The sequence below is a fragment of the Caretta caretta genome, chromosome 25 (assembly GCF_965140235.1).
Source record: "Caretta caretta isolate rCarCar2 chromosome 25, rCarCar1.hap1, whole genome shotgun sequence".
NCBI classification, from domain to species: Eukaryota; Metazoa; Chordata; order Testudines; family Cheloniidae; genus Caretta; species Caretta caretta.
In genome coordinates this window covers 9,156,992-9,180,292 of record NC_134230.1, presented here as the reverse complement: position 1 = coordinate 9,180,292, position 23,301 = coordinate 9,156,992, and the positions used below count along the sequence as shown (strand labels likewise).

General features: G+C 50.0%; 1 protein-coding gene across 3 annotated transcripts in view; it reads right to left on the bottom strand.

The window, feature by feature from the left end:
- Positions 1 to 23,301, bottom strand: part of CSNK1G2 (casein kinase 1 gamma 2) — a 128,406-nt gene that overhangs the window by 27,498 nt on the left and 77,607 nt on the right. For all 3 annotated transcript variants that reach the window (XM_075123225.1, XM_048830627.2, XM_048830630.2), the window contains exon 2: positions 13,830 to 14,334. In XM_075123225.1, the coding sequence (XP_074979326.1) occupies positions 13,830 to 14,016 (187 nt within the window). In that variant the 5' untranslated portion in view covers positions 14,017 to 14,334. The remainder of the gene's footprint in view (positions 1 to 13,829; positions 14,335 to 23,301) is intronic.

Genomic DNA, 23,301 nt, shown 5'->3' with positions numbered 1-23,301 from the left:
TCAAGCAGGGCCTTAAAAACCTCTAAGGATGGAGATTCCACCACCTCCCTAGGTAACCCATTCCAGTGCTTCACCACCCTCCTAGTGAAATAAATAGTGTTTCTTAATATCCAACCTAGACCTCCCCCACTGCAACTTGAGATCATTGCTTCTTGTTCTGTCAGGACCACCATAACTGCTGGACATGTAAAGTGGGGGCATCACCTTGACACTGAAGGGTGAGTTAAGTGGTAGTGGCAGGAATTGCCCTGGTCCTCAAGGCTCACTGCCATTTATGGGGGGTTACAGTCCCATTCAAAGGAGCTTTTCTCTCACCCGTTGCTGCGTGACAGGCCCACAGAAAACAGACCATCCCAGGGATCAGTGAAGCCAGCCATCTACACCAGGCTCTCACACAACAGGTCTTGGCCTCTCACCTCATTCTGTTTTAGTTCTCCCAGTCCCATGGGTTACCTGTAGTGAACAAAGCCCCCTTGAACCTGCTTAGAACCAATGCAAACTACTGTCTCCAGCATGCTGGATCACTCCACCCACCCCTGAAACGCAGCCATCTCTAGTGTGGAACGCAGCAGATTTTTAACAGCTATGTGATAATTGAGGACAGAAAGTGAAGGATCCACTTGACACTGCAAAGAGAATGTAGACAAGGACAAAATCACCAACCCTAGACTTTTGCTGGATGATAGGGACTACAGCCTAGACCTTCAAAGGCCTAGAAATCAATGAGAGTTAGGTGCCGAAACACCTCTGAAGATAGAGGCCTAACATCCTCCCTCTTTCGCAAAGGCTCATGGTGAACAGGACCCTTCTGCTAACCTCTCCTCTGCTGGACTGGGGCATTTGGGCAGTACTGGCTCAACCCGAAAGACACCACTGCCCGGTTTTCCCCAGGCAATTTTCCATCCCACTACTGCCCAAGCCAAAGGCTGCTGCAGCTTTGAGGTCTCAGCTTAAGGGAGAGGCCCCAGTATGTGACTAACGATGTTCAAATACAAACTCCACTCAGACTTTTCCAGGCTTGAATAAATGCCATGAAAAGTCTCTTGCAGCTCTTCTCAGCTCAGCACTAAGCCTGTGGGGCATTCAACCCTTCAGCAACCCCACGAGCACTTGGAGACAACAACCCATGTGATGGGGATCACTATCCTCAACCTGCACACACTGACTTCAGGTCACATCTTGCAGTTCAGCTGCTGCCGCCCTAGTTGCCTCCAGTCAGTACAACCAGCTGATTGTCAAAACCAGGGGTCTCAAAGTCCCAGCCCACGGGCCATCAGCGGCCCAAGAACCTCCCCACTGCGGCCCACAGAGGAGAGATGCATGCTCACATGCTGCTGGCAATGTCTGCTGCAGGTGCCGCCCCCCACTGCTCCCACTGGCTGGGGGAGAGGGACAGAGATACCATCACTAGTTGCCGGGCAGAGTCAGCCACAGAGGCAGTATGGCTGCCCCCCACAATGAATATAAACAAGTCAAAATGCCGAACACAACTATCTGATGCACATCTTGCTGCAATCCTGAAGGTTTCAACTGCTCAGTCACGGAGGCCAAACATCCACAAACTGACAGAACTGAAGCGTTGCCAGGTGTCTGGCAAACAACAAAAAACTCTCTGGCAGGTGAAGAATTGTATGAGAAGTTGCATGACAGTTTTATTGTTTCTAAGAAATTCGAAATAAAAAATACAATATAAACGTTCTCTTTTCTGAAGACCATCTTCAGTGACATTATTGGCCCACTGGGAGGACTTAAGGACTGGAACTGGCCCTAAGGTAAATTGAGTTTGAGACCCCTGGGCCAAAACGATACAATTATGTCCTATGGGGAGGGGGAGACCTGAGGTGGCCAATGCAAGGGGATTTGCCCCCTGCTTACACAAGACTGCAGAGGGAGGAGAGTGTAGGACATATCTTGACGGACACCCGACGGGGATGACAGGACCAGCACTCAGGATAAGTGACAGCAATATAACTGATGCAGCGCAGCATCCAGCACATGCAGGCAAATGCCCTGCTGGTGGGGTAGGGGTGTTGGAGGGAATGTAACTGTTCTAAATGAGAACAAGTTAGTGTGGATGGATAGGGACGCAAGTGGGAGATGTACCATCACTGCCCCCCGCTGGCTGAGTTTGTCAGTTGCCCAGTCTGTATCAGCCCCCTCGATAGGGTGTTATAATACACCAATATAGAGCACCACCCTCAGCCAGGTGCTATGCTGGTGCACAGAGTTACATGGCACCGTGCTTACACTTCTGATCCTGGGACTGAATCACGTAATCGGCATGCAGGTCCGGAAAGGGCAGGTAAATTGTACCATAACCCAGCCAATCAGGACTAGTTCTGTGCCTCCAACAAAACAGCTAGAGAGGGGTGGGAGCATGGGGAAGGGTTTGATTATTAACGGTTGATCTAGCCCCCCAGAGCGTGCTAGGTGCTTAAAGACGGAGGCCTGCCCTATGGAGTTTGCAGTCTAAAGAAGAGTGGGAGGGCTGGGAGTCAGGCCTCCTGGGGTCTCTCCCCCCAGAAACTGCATCCACAATATGGGAACCCCTCCTTGAGCTGTCTGCTGGAAGGGAGTTAGAATCACCCTGAAAAATGGTTCTGGTGGTTTGCTATTTTCCCTCCCCTCCTCTGCATGTTTCACAAAGAGAGAACTTTATTATAACCGTCCACAGGCAACCATAGGGGGAACCACACGTCTGCTAGTGACATGTCAGGAAGCGTCAGAGAATCTGCATGAGTGAATGTGGTTTTTAGAAAAAAAAAACGTGGAGATGAGAGCTGCTGAAAAACAAAAATATTTTGGTTTGTGGCACTGGCTGATGCAAGGCGTTGCTTGTGCTGCACAGAAGCAAGACACTTGGAGGAAACGTCTACAGCCGGAGGAAGGTTACGCTGGGGTAGGACTACACCACAGAGGCATAACTAGGCACAAGAGCATTTAAACCCTCCCTGTTTGTAACAATATCACTGGTAAAAGCTAGGGTGTGTATTTCTCTGAACCCCTTAAATAATTTTCCCACCTGCCCCCCTCCCTTCCAAAATAAGTTTGGAAGTGCTATTTTGACACCTGCTTCTGTACGTCACACCAGCCTTCCTCTGACCTTTTATCACACATGCTGCAAGCATGAGGAGAGAAATGGGTCTTGAGGCTAAGTCAGTGGCCTGGGGACAAGGGCACAATTCCCAGCTCTGCCACAGACCCCCTGAGGGACCCTCTGTGCCAGTTTCCCACCCCACCCCTTGTCTGTTTAGATCATCAGCTCTCTGGGGCAGTGACTGTCTCTCATTATGCATACAGACAGTACAGAGCAAGACAGCCCTGATCTCAGGCAGTGTCTCTAGGTATACTAAAAAATTACACTTCCTCTTTCCTCACCCCACTGGTTGCATGAAAGAAACCAGCATAGCAGTGCGTAAAGGCAGGCACAGGCACATGGATTTGCAATGAATTTGAAGAGGACAACTTAAAATTGGCCCCAAATGTAAATAATACACAATGGCTCCTCCAGACCTACAGAAAATGGTTTCCATAATTAAAAAAATAAACAGATCCCAATGAAAACGGCTTTCTTAAAACAACTCCCTCCCCTGCAGTGTCTGAAACCCAATCAGCACCAAGAACCTGAACATGAAACTGGTTTTCATTGCTTTTCAAGACAATTAAGTCCAAAGCAGACTACAAAGAGTTAAAAAGGGATCTCACAAAACTGGGTGACTGGGAAACAAAATGGAAGATGAAATTCAATGTTGATAAATGCCAAATAATGCATATTGGCAAACAAACCCAACTATCCATACAAACGGATGGGGTCTAAATTAACTGTTATCACTCAAGAAAGATCTTGGAGTCACTGTGGATGGTTCTGAAAACATTCACTCAGTGTGCAGCGGCAGTCAAAAAAAAGCTAACAATGTTAGGAACCATTAGGAAAGGAATAGATAATAGGCAGAAAATCCCATGCACCGCTACAGACTAGGGACCGAATGGCTCGGCAGCAGTTCTGCAGAAAAGGACCTAGGGGTTACAGTGGACGAGAAGCTGGATATGAGTCAACAGTGTGCCCTTGTTGCCAAGAAGGCCAATGGCATTTTGGGATGTATATGTAGGGGCATTGCCAGCAGATCGAGGGACGTGATCATTCCCCTCTATTCGACATTGGTGAGGCCTCATCTGGAGTACTGTGTCCAGTTTTGGGCCCCACACTACAAGAAGGATGTGGAAAAATTGGAAAGAGTCCAGCAGAGGGCAACAAAAATGATTAGGGGACTGGAACACATGACTTATGAGGAGAGGCTGAGGGAACTGGGATTGTTTAGTCTGCAGAAGAGAAGAATGAGGGGGGATTTGATAGCTGCTTTCAACTACCTGAAAGGGGGTTCCAAAGAGGATGGATCTAGACTGTTCTCAGTGATAGCTGACGACAGAACAAGGAGTAATGGTCTCAAGTTGCAGTGGGGGAGGTTTAGGTTGGATATTAGGAAAAACTTTTTCACTAGGAGGGTGGTGAAACACTGGAATGCGTTACCTAGGGAGGTGGTGGAATCTTCTTCCTGAGATATTTTTTAAGGTCAGGCTTGACAAAGCCCTGGCTGGGATGATTTAGTTGGGGACTGGTCCTGCTTTGAGCAGGGGGTTGGACTAGATGTGCTCCTGAGGTCCCTTCCAACCCTGATATTCTATGATTCTATGATCATAATGCCACTCTATAAATCCATGGCACACCCTCACCATGAATACTGCATGCAGTTCTGGTCACCCCATCTCAAAAAAACAGATACTCGAATTGGAAAAGGTACAGAAAAGGGCAACACAAATGATTTGGGGTATGGAACAGCTTCCATCTGAGCAGAGATTAAAAAGACTGGCACTGTTCAGCTTGGAAAAGAGACGACTAAGGGGGATATGACAGAGGTCTATAAAATAATGAATGGTGTAGAGAAAGTAAATAAGGAAGTGTTATTTACCCCCTTCACATAACACAAGAACCAGGGGTCACCCAATTAAATTAACAGGCAGCAGGTTGAAAACAAACAAAAGGAAGCACAGTTTGAAGTGAGCTGTAGCTCACGAAAGCTTATGCTCTAATAAATTTGTTAGTCTCTAAAGTGCCACAAGTACTCCTGTTTGGTTTTTTTTTTTGGTTTTTATTTATTTAAAGGAAGCACTTCACTCAACACACCATCAACCTGTGGAGCTCGTTGCCAGAGGATGTTGTGAAGGGCAAAAGAATAACTGGGTTCAAAAAAAGAATTACATAAGTTCTTGGAGGATCGGTCCATCAATGGCTGTTAGCCCCATGCTCTGGGTGTCCCTAAACCTCTGACTGCCAGATGCAGGGAATGGATGAGAGGGGATGGATCACTTGATAATTGCCCTGATCTGTTCATTCCCTCTGAACCAGCGATGGCTAATGCCAGGTGCAAGTCAAGATACTGCATGGCCATTCTTATTTTCTTATGCTTCAACCAAGAGAAATGCACAAAGTAAACAGGCCATAACTGGCATAGATCAGTGAAATGGATTAATGCGCTACAGTGTAATCAAGGGAAAGGGACCGGTTTGTAAGCAACATGTGGATTTTTTTTCCAGTCATCTTTTAAAAAATGAATTAAGTGCTTTTGAAAAAAAAGCATATACGTAAACTATAAATGCAGCAAAGAGCCCAATTCCCAGGGACACTGAAGGGTCTATGATGTTAACAGGATACCAAGGCAGCCTTCAAAATGACAGCCAGGTACGTTTTAAAGCAAACAGGAAAGTTTGTAGCTATCTCAACCACTTTTCTGACTTTCTGCTGCTGAAACTGATGCACGTAGGGTATGTCTATACAGCTGGCGGCTGGCCCATGCCAGCTGACTCAGGCTCATGGGGCTTAGGCCGTTTCATTGCTGTGTAGACTTCCAGGGTCTGGCTGGAGCTCTGGGACCCTCCCACCTCGCAGGGTCCTAGGGCCTGGGGTGAGTCTGCACTGGCCTTGCCCCTGTTGCTATCACTAGGTCAGTTCCATCGCTGGTAGCAAAGGCATTACCATGAAGTGTGGACAAGGCACTGGACAGCTGCTGGGGCCTTACCTGTGCTATGTAAGCGTGCTCAGAATGGGTACAGATGTCACTGCCGCACCCCTCTGGTGGAACCAAGCTGGTACTGGCAGAGCAGGGACATTTTAGGAAAAAGGGCTTGGTCTAGCCAGGGCAGGCATTTCACCGGAGCTCTCTGCCCTGCTTCAGAGATGTCAGAGCTTTACCAGAGATGCAGATCAAGGCACGAACCAGGGTCAGGTTGGACCAAGAAAATTCTGGCTCATGTTTTGAAGTGCACCACGTTGTCAGTTTAAGGCTGCTACAACTGACTGAAACATCGCCGCAGGGAGACATTTTCAGCCAGGGACCTATGAAAGAAAGGTTTAACTTGAAATTTTTTAAAGCAAAAATCACCCCTTCCCTTCTCCCATCCTGCCACCCAGCGAGGGGCATGGGGGAGGGGAGAATTAAACGTTCACAGAAAATTTTTTGGGGAAAAAAACATTCCAAGATTTATCACAAAATATAATTCCCATTTTTCAACTGGCTCTAAATCCCCAGCCAGTATTCTGTGGGGGCAAAGTCCCCTCCGTGCAGGCGACCAGCAGAAGGTTGATGTGAGGCCGCTAAGGGAAAATGCGGCTGCAAAGTACTTTGAACAGGCACTTGGGGAGTTTCAGTCCCAGCTGGGATCAACTTATTTATTCTCTGCCCTCCCCCCCAGTATTTCTTTTATCAACCAGCTGAGAAGCAGGGGGCATTCTGGGCTCAGGAAGCAGGGCAGCATGCTCACTCCCCCAAAAGAACAGTACAGGACACCCTAAAAGGAGATAAGCCTATGAATCAGTCTGAGGTGAGCACACATCCCCTCCTCCTTCCTCTTAGGTCTCTTCAATAGACACTGTGACAAAGCTCTGTCCTTGCCTCCGTGGGTCCCGCGTTTCCTGGCGGATTTCGCTAGCCTCAGAGGCTCACTGTGACCCTCCACGTAACCCTTCTTTCTCTAGAGACAAGGGTCACAGTCTATTGAGTCATTTTCATCATAAGCCAGCAAGGGAGGTGAGGAGAAGTTATCCTTCCTTGCACAGTCTCTGTTGTCTCCCAGTCTCAGTGATTAATCAGGGGGCAAAGGTGGGGGGTGAGCCCAGGCCCACCCTCTACTCCGGGCTCCAGCCCAGGGACCCTAATAGTATCAGCTATGGTAGCTGACCTTTTAGAAACAGGACTTGTATAATTCCCTGGGCTACTTCCCCCACAGCAGCCCTCACTTCCTCAAGCTCCACTTCACCCTCACCTCAGGGCCTCCTTCCTTGTGCCTGATATGGTGTGTACTACTCAGCCTCTCCAACAGCGCAACTTCCTCCCACAGCTCCTGACATGCACACCCACCTGACTGACTGGGAGGCTTTTAACTAGTTTCAGCCAGCCCCTAATTGGCTTCTGAAAAGTTCTTAATTGGCCCCAGGTGTCTTAACTCACCTGGAGCAGCTTCCATTTCACTTAACCTGGTACCAGGGATTTGTTTAGCCTGGAGCTAATATATCTATCTCCCACTACTTTTCTATAGCCATCTGGCCTTGCCCCATCACAACACCCAATGGACAATACCCTACAGGCACCTGGGCTTTCCCAGCAAGATCACCCCATGAGACTGAGCCCAGACATACAGCCACCGCATCTGGGGCCCAGACCCTCTGAAAGGCTGGATCCCAAATGCAGTAACATAGGTCAATGGGCAGCACCCTAAGCCCGAGCTGTGCTAGATCACGCCCTTAAAGCCTCTAACACGAGGTCATTATCATATACATAAGATGGAAGGGGTGCAAAGGCTGGGAGGACACAGGGCAGAGTTAAGGTTCTTTGGGCAACCTTAACTTTGCAAAGCCACTTTTAAAAAAGTTTACTATTAACTTTGGACTTTCCAGACTTTTTTTTTAAAAGACTCCTACAACACCCTCAGTAAAATGCCAATCCCTCCATCATGGATGGTTCCACAACAGATCCTGGGAGCGGCAGACACAAGTATCTCGCTCAGATGACAAAAACGTGTTTTAAAGTTATCCACACTTGCACTGCAAGGCCACTGCAGGAAATGCACAGACGAGTGAAGTCCTGTGCAAGTGGTTACCCAGAACCACTGATGGAGAGACACCCAGCTGGATAAAGGCTCAGCTAGAAAATAGACACGCTGAATACCTGGGAACATGAGAGCACTTTGAGGCCGCACTCAAGGTCAATGGCCCAACATGAAGAAGACTCATTGCTGACCCTCCCAGCTTGATATCCCAGGATTTACATGATTGCTAACAGATTGGTCCTCATGCCCTTTGCCTGGATAGGAGGACACAGCCATGCACAGACACTGGGTCCTTGCAAAGGAGCGCTTGGTTTAAAGTACTGCATGTGGTTTGTAACATTTCTACACTCAGAGAGCAGGGTAACCACCCTCCTGTGAAGGCAGAAGCCTCACTCCAGGGACTCAGGCTTCCATTCAGAGTCATGTGAGATACTCCCCTAGATTCCAAGGTGGGGAAGAGAATCAGGCCTTGATGCTCAGTATCCTACACAGCCATTGCAAACCAGGGCTCATAGCTGCCTGTCTTCCTAGCTGCTGCTCCTTGGCTAGCACTCTGTCATGCATGTCAGTGCTTTTCCTCTCCTCCCTTTGGGCACAAGCCACCCTGGTAACAAGCCAGTCTCCCAGCTCTCATCCTTAACTTGTGGCAGCCAGAGAAAGCAGATGGCTGCACACTTCACAACCTCTCTGCAGAGTATGCCGCTGGGCCAGAGCCCGGTGCCAGGGCCGCTTTGGAAGAGGTGGCACATGGCCCATTGGCCACCCCTGCTCTAAACAGCTTCCTCCTGTTTCAAATTTCAAAAGGCAGCAGCATTGGTCTCTGCCGTGGAAGCAGCCTGGTCAAGGCACCAGGCAGATTGTAGCCCTGGCCCTTGGTAACTAGCTGGAAGGGGGTAAGCAGTGGGGGATGTAGGGTGTTCCTGCAGTTCCCACCATACTCTCCAGCTGCAGCTGCTGCATTTTGAAACATGCCTAAGGGCAGGAGGTGGCCTCAAGTTTCCAGCAAAGCAATTCAACTGGTGGGATGGGGGAGGCGCTCGGATAGTGATGTGGGTGGGGTGCGCAGGGACAAGGAAGGCCACTGCTGCTGGCTGGCCTGGATGAGCAGGCAAGTCACCATGGTTGGATCTTTATCCAAGAGGAAAGGGCGCAACCTCCTAGGCAGCCAAAGGATACCAGTGCTGGACACCTGGGAGCAACAAGACCCGGAGACTGTTTAACCCCTGGACAGTAAGAGTGCGGACGTCCTCTGGAGACTAGATAGTTGTGTCTCCTGTCAGTTCCTCAGATGACCTCTGCTTTTCTACCAGCCTCGCTCACACAGAGTTTGAGGTGGTTGCTCTCCACCCAAGCCCTGGAGTCCCTCCAACATGAGGCCAGCAGAGTGACATCACTGTGGGCGGGCTGAGAAAGGCGACTGGAAGCACACTGGTGGCACTGCAGCAGCTTCTTGGTCAGTCTCATAAACCCAGCTCTCTGGAAGGACTGTTCATTTTCCTGCTGTCCTGGTTTCAATGTTTACATGGTTGTATAGCCTGTATAGCCTGTAAGTTCTTTGGGGCTCTCTCAGTATGTGTCTGTACAACACCAAGCAAAAAAGGGACCTGATCTCAACTGGGGCCTTGAAGTGTTACTGTTACATACCTAGACCAGTGGTTTTCCACCTCTAGGTCCACAGACTATGTTTAAGATTTCCAAAGGGGTTCACACTTCCATTCAAAATGTTTTAGGGGTCCACAGATGAAAAAGGTTGAAAACCCCTGCCCTAGACAATAAGAGACATTAGGAGCCAGAAACTCCTGTTGTCTGGCTTTCATTCCCCTTCTGGCTTTCAGCATATCCCTTAAGCTAACATTTTCAGAAGTGGCTTCTGATTTTCAGCACCTCCCCCAAGCGGGGCAATCAAGATCTAAGGCGCCTCTCTTCCCAAATAAAAAGTACCACCAGCTTTTAAAAGTCACATGGCAAAGCTGGTCAATGTTATAAACAAGGAAGTTGTGTGTGGAAAATTTTCCTTTTTGAAATGGACCATTTTCCTATGTTTTCTCCTCCCCCCAAACTGAAACTGTTCTCAAAACACCCAAGACAATTTAATTTTGGTCATGAAAAGTTTCTATAATGTTTTCAAAAGCAGCAAGTTTCCCTTGCAACTGGAAACATGCCCAAAAATCTGTTTTTTAAAATCCAAAAATAATTTTGGATTTTGCAACCAGTTCTGCTTTGGGTGCTTTGTTTCCCCCAGGACAAATCTTACCAACTCTGCTACCAAGGACTGCTGCGGGGATTAGTGTGTGCACAAAGAGCACTAGATAGTCTCATTTACATTTCACACTGACTACATTGGTCTCTGTCCTAGGTCCTTCACCACGGCTGAAACAAAGATGAACTGAGCTGTAGCTCACAAAAGCTTATGCTCAAATAAATTGGTTAGTCTCTAAGGTGCCACAAGTACTCCTTTTCTTTTTGCGAATACAGACTAACACGGCTGCTACTCTGAAACCTGTCAAAGATCTTTGCCATTATCTGCTGGCTTCTCCCGCCTTGTCCCCCAAACCTTCCCCAAAGAGGGTGGCATTATTTGATTTCTCTCTGGGCAGGCAGCATTTTCTCCAATCATTTGGTTCCTTCACACATGCTCCGGCATGCACATGGATCAAGGCTTGCATTTTTGATGAGTGACTACTTTTATTTGGCTCCTGAAAGCGTTCTTGAGCCTTGAAATAAGTTAATGGCGTATCTGAGAAGGAAGTAAATTGGATTTTAGGAGCAATTTTTAGGAGCCCAATGGCCCGTTTTATCATGCCATTTTACAGACAAGCATTAATGTATTACAGGATGCGTGGGCCTCCTAGAATAACTGCATGCAGGGACTTTAATGTCAATGGCAAGTAGAAATCCACACAACAAGCACCAACCTCTGCAGAATCCCAAATTCCAGTGGAAGAAGAAAACTTCCTTTTCTAGCCCTCATGGTTTCAAGCATAACCATGCATCTAGGAACCAATGCAGTGCCGTCTTCCTAAGTCTGCAAGCAGCTTGCTCCTGGGCCTCTACTGCTGCTCAGACCTTGCCAACCTGCAGCAAAGTGAATGCAGGCCAGGGCTTTACCCATTTCTACTGCTGCTATCACAGCTGCTTACAAGGCTCTGAAAACTGACAAATCTGGTCAATTTCTTTCTGCTGCATCTTGAGAAGTCTCTGATGGGCAGCAGATGCAGGAATTGAAGCTATTTACTGGGGAAGTGATCCTAAAGAAAGAGAGGCTGGGGAAGGGGCCCAATAGCAAAGACACTCACACTGGAGCAGCCAGAGGGTTGAGAGAAAGCAGACTGGAGACCCCTCCTCAATTGCAACAGACGGCGGGAGTGGAACAGTCGCAGAGCCAGTCCCATACAAATCAACCCCAGGCCTCTCAGCAATCATTTGGCTGGGAGGTGGGTAGAAGAGAAATCCAAGAGAGATAGTTCTTCTCACTCCCAGCAGGCAGAAGTGGTTTGTGGGTTGGAGTGGGAGGCTTCCCCTTTATCTCGCATATACTGGCTGAAGATTGACACACCAGCAAGTCTAGAAATCACTACCTGGCAAGGAAGTACATTTTACTACAGGAATTTGTACCAGCCAAGTGATGTTCCAGGTGGAGCACATCAAGCCAGCAGGAGGGGGAGTCGGCAGGATTTCTCCACAGCTGGGGATCTTCAGCAGTCAGATTTCTTGCTTCATCTCAGCCACTGATTCCATTCAGTGCAGAAGCTGCAGGGCTGGGGTAGCTCCCTGCACTGGGGCTGTCTCACTCCATGCACTGGGAGCAGCAGGTGAGGGAATGGAGGATTTGGCCATGACTCTCCCTGTTACCTCATGACACTGTAAGGTGCTGCGTGCAGCCTGCCACAGCTAGTCTGATTTTGGGAGGAGGGATCTGAGCTGCTCCCCAAGATTCAGGGAGACAGACTTCCCACTTCCCCGAAGGCAGGAACCGCTTGGCTTGGTTTTAAACACAGCCTTTTCCCAAGCTTGGCAATTAAGCTGCAAGCACATCAGGGAGTTTGGGAGCTTGCTGGTTTGCCAAGCACCAAGTCTGTCGTGCTAGGCAGAGCTAGCATGAACTCAACGCACCCAGAGTCAGCGTGTTGAACGCAGGGAGGTAGGTATGTTCTGTCCCTCCCTCCAGTCATACTGCCTCACAGGCTGCAGAACTTCAGACACCATCCCGCTTGCTGGTTCTTCCCACAGGCAGATGTTGTGAAGCGAAGCCCACATCTAGCTTTAGGCTCAGTCTGGAGAGATACAGGTTGGGGCAACAGGTGCCACTGGCGTCCCTGAGACTGCCAGCTCTCTCTTGGAAATGAGCTACATCAGTTCTCCCTCCAACGCAGTTAATTTTCCAAATATTCTCCGCCTGGGCCAAAATCTTTGCCTAGCAAATACTTGTTCAACACACTGAAGTCCAATTCACATTCCTAGAGGCACTGTAGAGCAACACCAGACTGCAAAGAGCCTTTCACAGCCGCAGGACATCAGTGCAGCGTGCGCCAAGCCAAGAGTTACAGCTTGGCGAAAACCTGCCAGTGAGGTTATTTTTTTTTTTGCTTTTTTGACAAGCAATGGCCCTCTCCACCTCCTTCACACCCTGAAAATTTTTTGCTTTGTTCAAAGTTTCCTGTTTGTTTTTTTTTAAGACATGCCCCTCCCCCAAAAAGGAAGGTACCCAAGGATATTTAAAAAAATATATATTTTTCAAAATCTCTCTCAGAAAATACTGTTTTCCAACCATCTCTACTGAGAGCTAAACGCTTTTGGCTACTGCAGCTGTATGTTCTGTCTGATGGCAAATATTCATTCCCACCCTCTTCCCCATGTGCTGTTAGCAGATGCTCTCTGTCTCAAACCTTGCCCCCACTCCATTCTCCCTCTGACCTCTCCTCCCTTCGAGGGCCTGCCTGGTAGTCAAGAGACTTCTGTCCAAACTCTTTCTTCTCCGCTGGGGAAGAACGATAAGCCGTACGCTGCAACCCATGAGTAACAGACATTTGCTGGAGTTTAGTGGCGCACATGATATAGATTCACAGATTCCAAAGCCAGAAGGGACCATGGTGATCATCCAGTCTGACCTCCTGTATAACACAGGCCACAGAACTTTCCCAGTACAAATGCATCTTTGTAGATACCTTGTGAAACCCATTCAAATTGACATTGCCTCCAGGACTGAAAACGCTGGGACGAAAGGGATCAATTTCATTATCAGATCTTCCCTACTGATCACAAAGAGGGTGATCAGAAACCCCTTCTGTGACCATCAGCCCTTCTGCTTTAGAATGGGCTTAGAAATGTTTTAACTCACACCTTTCAGGCAGGGCTTCTGTGGTCAGAGAGTCCAGAGCAAGGACACTGGGGAGAAGACACCAGGGAGAAAGGAGTATTTCTGGGAGAGAGATTTTATGCAAATGAGGCAATACATATTTGTGAAATGCAAATCAGGGCATTACCTCTTGCATAAAAGAGCCAATTTTCTGGACCTGCAGCCTTAATGCTGTCTGACACGGCTCCCTGTAAAGATCTATAGCAGGAGGGTGGGGAATGGTTCCTCCTGTTATTCTCATAAAGGAGGACAGCACTGATATGGATCACCCCTCAGCATTCCCAGTGGGGAAAGGGAAGAGCTGGATGGATTTCACAGTAGCACCACAGTGTGCAATCACAGCAAGGATGAAAATAAAACAGGCCCATCTCACCTAGACGGAGCTCCCCGAAATTGCCGCATCCAATCTTCTTCCCGACACGGAAGTTGGGGCCCACCATTAAGACTCCAGAGTTTGTCCCTGCGCTCCGGCTCCCATGGCTGCTCCTTCCTCCACCTGCCTTGGACATTCTTTTGCCTTCCTCTGTCTCCCCTTTCCCTCCTCTCTTATCAAAATCCATAAGTTTGTGATACCCCGGCCTCTCCACGGTTACGCTGCTGCCATACAAATCCCAAAGCCACCAAAACTTGAGGGGGGAGGGAGGGGAAGGAAAAATAAAAAAAAGCAGGGCTCTTCTCGGTCAATACACCATCACGGTCTGAGATGGAGGGGTGGGGGCTGAGGGGGTCACTGCCACCCACAGGCGCCGGGCTACTGCAATGTTAGTGCTTCTGAAGGTCCCGCCGGGATTCTCATCTTCGCCTGCTTTGGCCCGCTCTTTGGTGAAGAGCGCATTCTGCGGAGAGGATCCTGCCAGCTTAGATCCTTCGGCTCCCAACTGTAAAAGACAGGAGGACAAAATTAGTGTGCATGCTTCCATAAAGTAGGGGGAGTTATAAATTATGTAGAGCTTTTACAGAGGAACACAGGGCGGGGGAAGGTACTGAAGTGGAAAAGAGCAAAGTGTTTGGCAGTCAGGAGTACTGGGTTCTACTCCCAGCTCAACAGAATGACCCCAGAAAACTCATCTGACTGACCCCTCTTCCTGCCTCAGTTTATCCTCCTCATTTCACAGACGGACATGTACCTGGCAGGGGGTGACTGAGGGTTAACTAGTTAACCATTAGGATGTGTGTTCAGATCCTGAGATGGCAGAGGCTAATGAAGCAGGGTTCCTTAGGGTAGCACCCAAAGAAACCCACTTTGGTCGACAAATGCCCTCAGATGCAGATTAAACAGCCTCCTGTTTGCTCTTAGCAAGAGAAGGGTGTTCGCGTATGTGTGTTTCTCCTGTCCAGAGGTCCTTCGGAAGACATTTTTATTTTGCAGTGGGGGTTGAGGGTAGGGAAAGACAGCCAGACAAAACTATCCAGGCTGCTCTGAGGCCCCAGGTGCATTCTGGGCTCCTACCCATGGCAATAGTGCAATGGCAGGCTCGCACTGCTTGGGGAAGACAGCCCCACACTACTGATCCTAGGGTCTCCAGCAGACGGATAAACACCCCATCCGGATAGCAGAGGGTTAACTAGAGGGATAGTATTTTGTATCAGACTTCCAAACCTTTGTCATCTTTCTACAGAGAAGCTCACTGGGGTGGTTTGGGGGCACAATGCCTAGTGAGCATTCCTGGAGGAGTCGGCAGGGGAAACAAAGAATGATGGACTGAAAGGGAGCCACCAGAGAGATGCTGCTTATTGGCCATACCTGATGGGACAGATGCAGGCCCAGAGAGGCAGCAGAAGAGGACATGAGTCACTAGACTACTTGGAACTATGGTGAAACAAAAGGACCCTGGGATTTACTATGCAGTCAAAAGGGGATCTTCCCTTCCACACTCCAGCACAGGAATTTCCTGGGTCTGAAGACATCCACTCTCAAGCTAACTCAGTCAGAGAACTTTTTGCTGTGCACAAGCTGCAATCCTGTAGTCTGTGTTCTGCCTAGCACTGTCTACACGCTATATCAGTTAGGGGTGGAATTATTATTATTTTTAAAAACAGTCTATAGATTAGTGCCTATAGGGGTAGTTACAGTGGTACTACCCCCCTACCCCCAAGTGTAGATGCATTTCATTGGTATAAAACAGGGCTTGGACTGGTTTACAACACAAACACATCACACTACTGTGAGCTCCTTTTCACACCAATGTGGTGCATCTGGGGATTTGCACTGTCATGGCTACATTGGTGCAAAACCAGCCCCATCTGCGCAGACAGGGCCTGGGATTCTCTCTACTTCCTACAAGTTGTTAACAAGCCTTGTTTTTATTTTAAAAGCTGCAATGAGGCAGTGTGACTGCCAGGGCTAATCACTGCTGGGGCCTTTGATCAGAGTGAGGAACAGACAGCTGGGGTGCTGGGCCCGGGGACAAAGATTCTACTGCTTCAATTGAAAGCCCCTGAGGGCAGAAACTGCCTTTTTGCTGTGGGATTGTACAGCACTTGCACAGTGAAGTCCTGATCTGTGACTGGGGCCCCTAGATGCTACTGCAGTCTAAATAAATGCTGCCAGCTAAAGAATGGCACTATAGGACTGCCAAGAGGTTCCTGTGTAGCATTCAGAGGGAGGCAAAGCACGACGGAATCCCCAAGGATAGCTTCTTAGGGAGGGAAGACCACGCTCCACGTTCCCCATCCTGTGGAAGTGAAGGGAAGAAATACAGCTAGCGAGTGCAGGAGAAAGGGCAGCACAGAGCAGAGACCTGGAGTGGCAGGGACAGTGCTAATGGATTGCAGCCTGCTCTGCCAGACCCTTCGACCCCACAGGGTCCCAGTACTCGGGCTCCAGCCTGAGCCCGGAAATCTATACAGCCTGAGCTCCACAAGCTGGGTCAGCTGGTGCAGGCCAGACGCAGGTTCTTCGTTGTGTAGACATACACATAGAATCAAGGTATCCCATCTTGGGGGCAGCAAGCAGCCTTTAGCTACCCTGGGAACAAAGGAGGCAAGAGAGAGGCCCATGAAAAGACAGGTACAAGGATCATTGCAGCGAGGTAACTGGATGCAAAGTTAATTGGCAAGCACTGGGATGTGGCAAGGGGGTTCCTAGGGCTAGAGAGAGACAGCTGCAGGCAGTAGGTATACAACTAGTTCTATTGTTCTGGGATGGAAGCAGCTGCAGAGGAGCAATAAACTCAGCAACTTTCACTGGGGAGAGGCAGGTGGGGCGCGACTACCATGTGGGGCAGGCTGCCAGGGCAGGGGTGAGACAAGTGAGTGTCAGGATGAGCTGGCAGCTACAGTGCTGGACTGGGATGCAGGGCTGGGTTCTATGGCAGAGCAGGGAACTAATTCCCTCCTGGAAGACCTTGGGCAAATCACTGAAGGTGAAGTTTTCAGAAGGACCTATGTGACTTAGGAGCCCAAGTCTCAGAAAGCCAATGGGATATATGCTCCTAAGTCACTTGACAACAGTACTGAGGGGCCTAAGTCACTTCAAGGGTGAAATTTTCAAAAAGCACTTCAGTGTCATTTTGAAGTGATTTTAGGCACTTGATCCTAAATCCTATTGACTTCCTATAAGACAGGCTCCCAAATCACATAGGCATGTTTGAAAATTTGACGGTCAAGGTGTCTGCGCTTCAGTCCCCACCAGTAAAACGGGGATAACAGTCCCTGCCACCCACCTTATGTCTGTTGTCTGTTTAGTCTGAGCTTTTTGGGGCTTGGTCTAATCTCTCACCATGACTGTCTACACTAATGGTAGCGTATAGAATACAGGCACTATATGGGCAGCTACGTGCTCTAGTGAGAGGCTCCAGAAGGTGGACAGAGTAAGGAAAAAACTCTGGCAGGTCCCTGCTGTCTCCCCATAACTGGATCCTTTCCCAGCTGTCTCCTGGCAACCAGAGCCTTTCCCGTGGCAGGCACTACTTGGGCATACAGACAGCCATGTAGGGTACATACTCTGAGGGTTCAGGCACGTAGGGCACCCTACTCACATAAATTCTGGCTCCTTCTCAGGCGCAAGTTGCCCACTCCTGGCGTAGATGGTGAGGCATGGTTTATCAATCTGCATTGCCGAAGAGCCACAGTAACACATCAGCAGCCCCATCAGCTCTCCCCCCAGCCCCCAGTGTCTCCCACCCGCCAGCAGCACTGCTGATCAGCACCTAACCCTCCATCCCTGCGCCTCCCATGCTCAGCTGTTTTATGGTGTGCAGGAGGTGGGGGGGGGGAGGGGGAGGGAGGAAAGGGGAGGATCAAGGGCATGGCAGGCTCAGGGGAGGGGGTGGGAAGGGGTGGAGTGGGGGCAGGGCCTGTGGCAGAACCAGGGGTTGAGCAGTGAGCACCCCCCGGCACATTGGAAAGTTGGCGCCTGTAGCTCCAGCCCCGGAGTTGGTGCCTAGACAAGGAGCTGCATATTAAACTCTGAAGAGCCACATGCGGCTCTGGAGCCACAGGTTGGCCTCCCCTGGTGTAGGCGTATCTTATATGTACGTACAGCACCGACCACAATTGGGCCTCGATCTTGGCTGGGCCTTTAAGGTGCTACCTTAATACAAACAATGAATAACTAGACACCCTTCCCTTGAGTTTCCTTCCCGGGGAGATGGGGACACACACAGTTCTCATCTCATCGCACAATGAATCAAAATGTTTTATTTCGTGGCCACCTCTCAGCTCCTCTTTCCCTACAACACAGCTCCAAAGGGAATAATTATCAAGCTTGCTAGCGGGCAGAGTAAAATTTTTCTGCTCACAAAAAGGTAGGCAGCAGAGCACATTAGTTTTGCCTGCTGGATGTTCAGCCTGGATGTGGAGTATAAGCTGGGAAAACTTGTGTCTCAGCCTGTTACAGCACAGATTGCTCAGATCAGTGATGGGAAGGAAAAAGTCAAGGGGTGAAAAGACAAGAGCATATGTGGTGTAGAAGTTGGAGCAAGGCAATAGGGATCCAGATCTTTGCCAGGTATGTACCCTCAAGCAAGTCACACTCCTTCTGTGCCTCAGTTTCCCCATCTCAGTGGCGCTGTAAGGCTCCATTAAGTTGTTCTTAGAACCATCCTCTAATGAGAGATGCTTTAGAGAGCAAAGAGATCAGTACTAAAAACATTTTTCTTAAATACATTTGTAAAAAAATGCCCAGGGAGGCAGTAAAGCCCAGTGGACAGGGCAACAGACTGCAAGGACACCTGGGGTCTGCCACCGAATCAGTAAGTAGCTTTGGGCAAGTAATTTCATTGTTCTCTGCCTCAGTTTCTCCTGCTGTGAAATGGGGACTGAGATACTTACCCATCACTGTACAGCACTAGGTGATCTATGGACAGACAGAGCTAGATGGCACAAAAGAGCTAGACAGGAGTAAAAGGTCGTTATGTATCCTAACGACAGTTAATCCATTGTTGAGGAATGTTTGTCTGTAGGGGGCAACCTCACGACCATACCAAGAAAAAGCACCAAATCAGACAAGTAGGAGCAGGGTACTAGCATCTTAGAGGATTTTCCTTGAACAGGCATCCTCCCTGCCTTTGCCAGGCTGGCTAGGTTGTATTTCAGCAAACTTGGCTACACGGTGTAGGTTTCACACAGGGATCCTGCCTTCAGGTTAAGTTTCCAGGGCAAAGGTCTTATCTGTAGTACATCTGGCATCACTGCTTGGCCCAAATCCCTGTGTCACTTTTACAACTCTAAAAACACACAAGCTGCCAGACTGGATCAGTTCAGGGGTCCTGCCACCAATAACGGCCAGCACCAGCTGCTTTAGCGGAAGGTGCAGTGATGTGCTCACCTGCCCCCAGAGCAAGTTCCCTCCTGACCCCCAAGCGTCAAGGCTTGCTCATCCCCTGAAGCAAGGTCTCTCAGTGTTTACTCTGGATACCGGTACAGTGCAACCCTGTTGCAGTGCAATTCAAGCTCAAATCCTTGTCTCCCTCCCCTCCCAGAAAAAAAACAAAAAAAACCCCAAAACACAATCAGTTTACATGCTCTGGAAGCTGGACTCTGTCCCAGAAGGTGCACGCTCCATTCATCCGAGACACGCATCTTCACTCCACAGTGCAAAACTCCTACTGCTTCCTGGACAAAGGTCTGGGCTTGTTCCTTCATTAACCGAAAACACCACCTTAGAAATTCCAGGAAGCTAAATACAGTCTCAGAAGTGCAGAGGGTCAGCAGAAGCCAAATGCATTCTGGGACACGCTTTCCACCAATGTTAACCACCTCTGCTTTGTCCCAGCTCAGCCCTCTGGATTTAAACCAAACAGATCTGGAAAGTAAACTCCTCCACTAGCCCCTCCCCTGGCCCTGGGTTCCCTTCCCCAGCTCTGCAAGCTCCAATCACACCCACCTAAGCCCTGGCTCCATTTTCATATACTAAGCCGCTGCATTACCTATGGGTTAAACAAGCAAACCCACACCTCTCCAGTGCACAACCTCCAGGAAATGAGCACACTGCAAACCCTGAGGTTTAGCCAAGGCTCATAAAACTTTTTATAGCATCGCAATAGCTATTAATAATAAAAAGGGCTTTTTATGCTAAAGAATGTACGAGGGGGAGGGAGGATACAGAAATACAGTGGAGGGAAAGAACTATAGGGGTCCCAGTGGTGTCAGGGAAGAGGCTGCTTAGCACCCAAACACTCAGTATCACTCAGGGCAGGGTTAGATTTGCAGAAGGAGGGGCATGATCTGACAGAAGCTTCTGGCTCCCCCTGCTCAGACTGATTCCCACTCTGACCATGGACATGTAACTCAGCTTGTCTTTGCACTGCACAAATTCATGGCCTCTCAGGTCAACTGCAGGGATAGGACCCAGATCGTCCTGCCCCAAAAGCTCAGGGTCCCGCCTCCTGCACTAAAGGAGAATCTCTAGGAACTGTTTCATAGAGTTGAAGACCAGAAGGGACCATTGAATCATCTTGTCTGATCTCCTGTATAATCACACGTCATTAAATTTCACCCACTACCCCTACAAGCAGGGCCATCCCTAGCCATTCTGGTGTCCTACGCAGCCCCCCATGGGGGGGGCAGGCCCCAGGCCTCCGCAGGGGGGGGAGCAGGTTTGGGGGGAACCGCCCCCCAGCATGAGCCAGCGGAGCGGATTGGGGCTGGGTCACTCCACTTCCTGCTGCCCAGTGAGTGTAAGGTGGGGGAAAGTGGAGTGACCCGGCCCCAGCCTGCTCCGCTCTGCTCCCCAGCTCCCAGCGTTGGGGGGCAGGGGGGAACGCCCCCCAGCACTCGCCAGTGGTGTGGCTGGGTCGCTGCACTTCCAGCAGCTGGTGAGTGCAGGTCCGACCCCTGCTGCAGTCCTCAGGGGAGTGGGGGTGGGGCTGGGACGGGAAGAGGCAGGGTGGGGCAGAGCTGGAGTGGGAGTGGCGCTGGGGCGCAGCAGGGGCTTTGGGGAAGGGGTGGAGCGGGGGCGGGGCTGGGGGGGAGCAGGGGCTGGAGCAGCATGCAAATTTCCTGGTGCCCTACGCAGCTGTGTACTTTGCGTATAGGTAAGGATGGTGCTGCTTACAAGGAGCACACCCACTTCAGTCCTCAGGAGACTAAACTGTGTTCGACTAGCAGAAAACAGGAGAAATGAAGGGGCCACCAATGCCTGATGCCCCCTGCAACAGCAGGGAAGTGATGAGGTGAGATGGGCCCAAATGATCCCAGCAGGTGACTTGTATGCCATGCTGTAGAGGAAGATGGAAAAAAACCAACGAGGTTCCTGCCAATCTGACCTGGAGAATATTCCTTCCTGACCCCAAATCGGGCTATCAGTTACATCCTCACCATCTGAGCAAGACACCAACCAAGCATCTAAGACAGGACTTTCTATATCACCTCAAACCATTATCCCATTCCACCTGCCTCTAGCTGATTTGCTACTTCAGAGGAAGAAGAAAAGTCCAGATTACAACTGTGCACTGGGGGTGGGGGTTGGCGGGTGGAATTCCTTCCTGACCCCTTCAGGCAACCAGTTGAAGCCCTGAAGCATGAGATTAAAGTCCTCATAAAACAGAGCTACAAGTGTTCACCTTACAGAGCCTATGACACACTAATGAGCAGTTTTCAGTAGAAGGTAGTGGTGCACACACAACTCAGTTCTACTGCCCTTTACTACCTCATCTTCAGCACCCTCCTCACCCCACAACGCAGGCACCTCCGCTCTTTCCTGCTGTCCTTTGCGCTCAGTACACCCTCCCCCAAACCCATCCACCTACCTTCCTCCCTCTCCGCTTTCAAATTTCTGCTCAGTCCACGTTCCTGTTCTCTCACCTATGCGGAGTGTATGGGGGCAGGGGGGAGAGGGGCAGGCAGAGAGCCAGGAGTTGCACAGAGCCATCCAGAGGTGCCCATGTCTTACTGAGTAGCCATGTGATCCTATTACAGTCCCCCTCCCCATCTGTATATGGCCCCCGCTGTTGCTTTGCAAGGGATTGCGACTGCATCCTCTTCAGGGCTGGAATTCAAGCTGCCCAGCTCATGCTCCGACGCTAGAGCTACTCATCCCTGGCCAAGGATGCTGCAAGGGTTAATGTCTGAAGATGAAAAATGCTATGCAAGCACGGGGTGTTGTTAGCCTTTGTTGCTGTCCCTCTGGGCGGGGCTGGGAGCCAGACGCGTCAGAGAGTCACAGCATTCTACAAGGCACCTCTGCTCTGAACCAGTGGTGCCCAGAGTCACCTTTACAGTTCAGTCCCTGGCAGGCGGCCGTTCTGGAAGGGGAGCCAGAAGACAGTGGTTGATCTGTGTCACTCAGTGCTCCCTGTGTAGTACGAAGACCTGCCCGGCTCTGCCCACCGGGCTGAAGCCCTGGCACCGCAGTGGCGTGGCCCGGCCCGATACTACGTCACACCTAGCTATAGCTGTAGACTGCAAGGCACAAGTCGGGCCTGCAGGTGATCTGGGCTGCCTCTGGCAGCGTGAGAAGCAGCAGCCCAAGTTTTGCAGGACGGTGCGAAGGCAGCAGGGCAGGGGTCAGCAGAAGTGCTGTTCCGGTCACGGATGCATCTGGGCTCCTCTGCACGCTTGCTCTGCGCTGCACACACCACGGCTTGTAAACACAGGAAAGTCAGTCACACATCCCCGCGGCTCCTATTCACAGGCACTACACACTGACTACTGCCCTACATCCATGGGGGCTGGGGACGTGCTGATCTCCATGTCTCAGGTGGGGAAACTGAGGCACAGAGCAACCCGATTTGCCTAAGGACACCAAGTGAGTTAGCAGCAGAGCTGAGAACAGAGCCCATCTCTCCTGCTCTGCCCAGACAGCCGCCTCCCATCTCAGCAAAGCAGAAAACAGGGTGGGAAAAGTGGACCAGAGCAGGGCTTCCCTGAGCTTTGTTCTCTAAGCCTTGAGCATGCACACAGCGAGCACATGATGTCCTGTTCATTCTTCTCTTGCTTGAGAATTTCCTCTTCAGATTCAGCACCTGGAGTTGCCCCCTCTGGCTATCTTTCTACTCCCCTCCCTTGCTTGCTTCTACCTTGTGCCTCCACAACGGACAAGAGAACCTTCTCCTCTATAATTCCTGACATCCGGAACAGCCTCCCTGTTCTTCTCTGCTGCCACCTCCTCTGATGTCCCTCTGCCCCCATTAACGCTTGTCTCCTATGGAGCAGCGCATACTTCAAACTGGGGGAAGTGAGCAGGCGATGTGTGAACCATGCTGCTTCATACCCAGTTTGCATTTTGAATCAGACCTTTATGCTCAGCCCTGTGGAATTCCAGCGTCAGACTGTTTGCACAGAGCCAGGCAGACGACAGCCAGATTCTGCGAAGGGAATTCCAGCCCCCGGGTTTTTTTCACTTTTAAAAAGGGAGCCATAGGCCAGGCTGCGTAAGGGAATTTTAGACAATGAAACCAGAC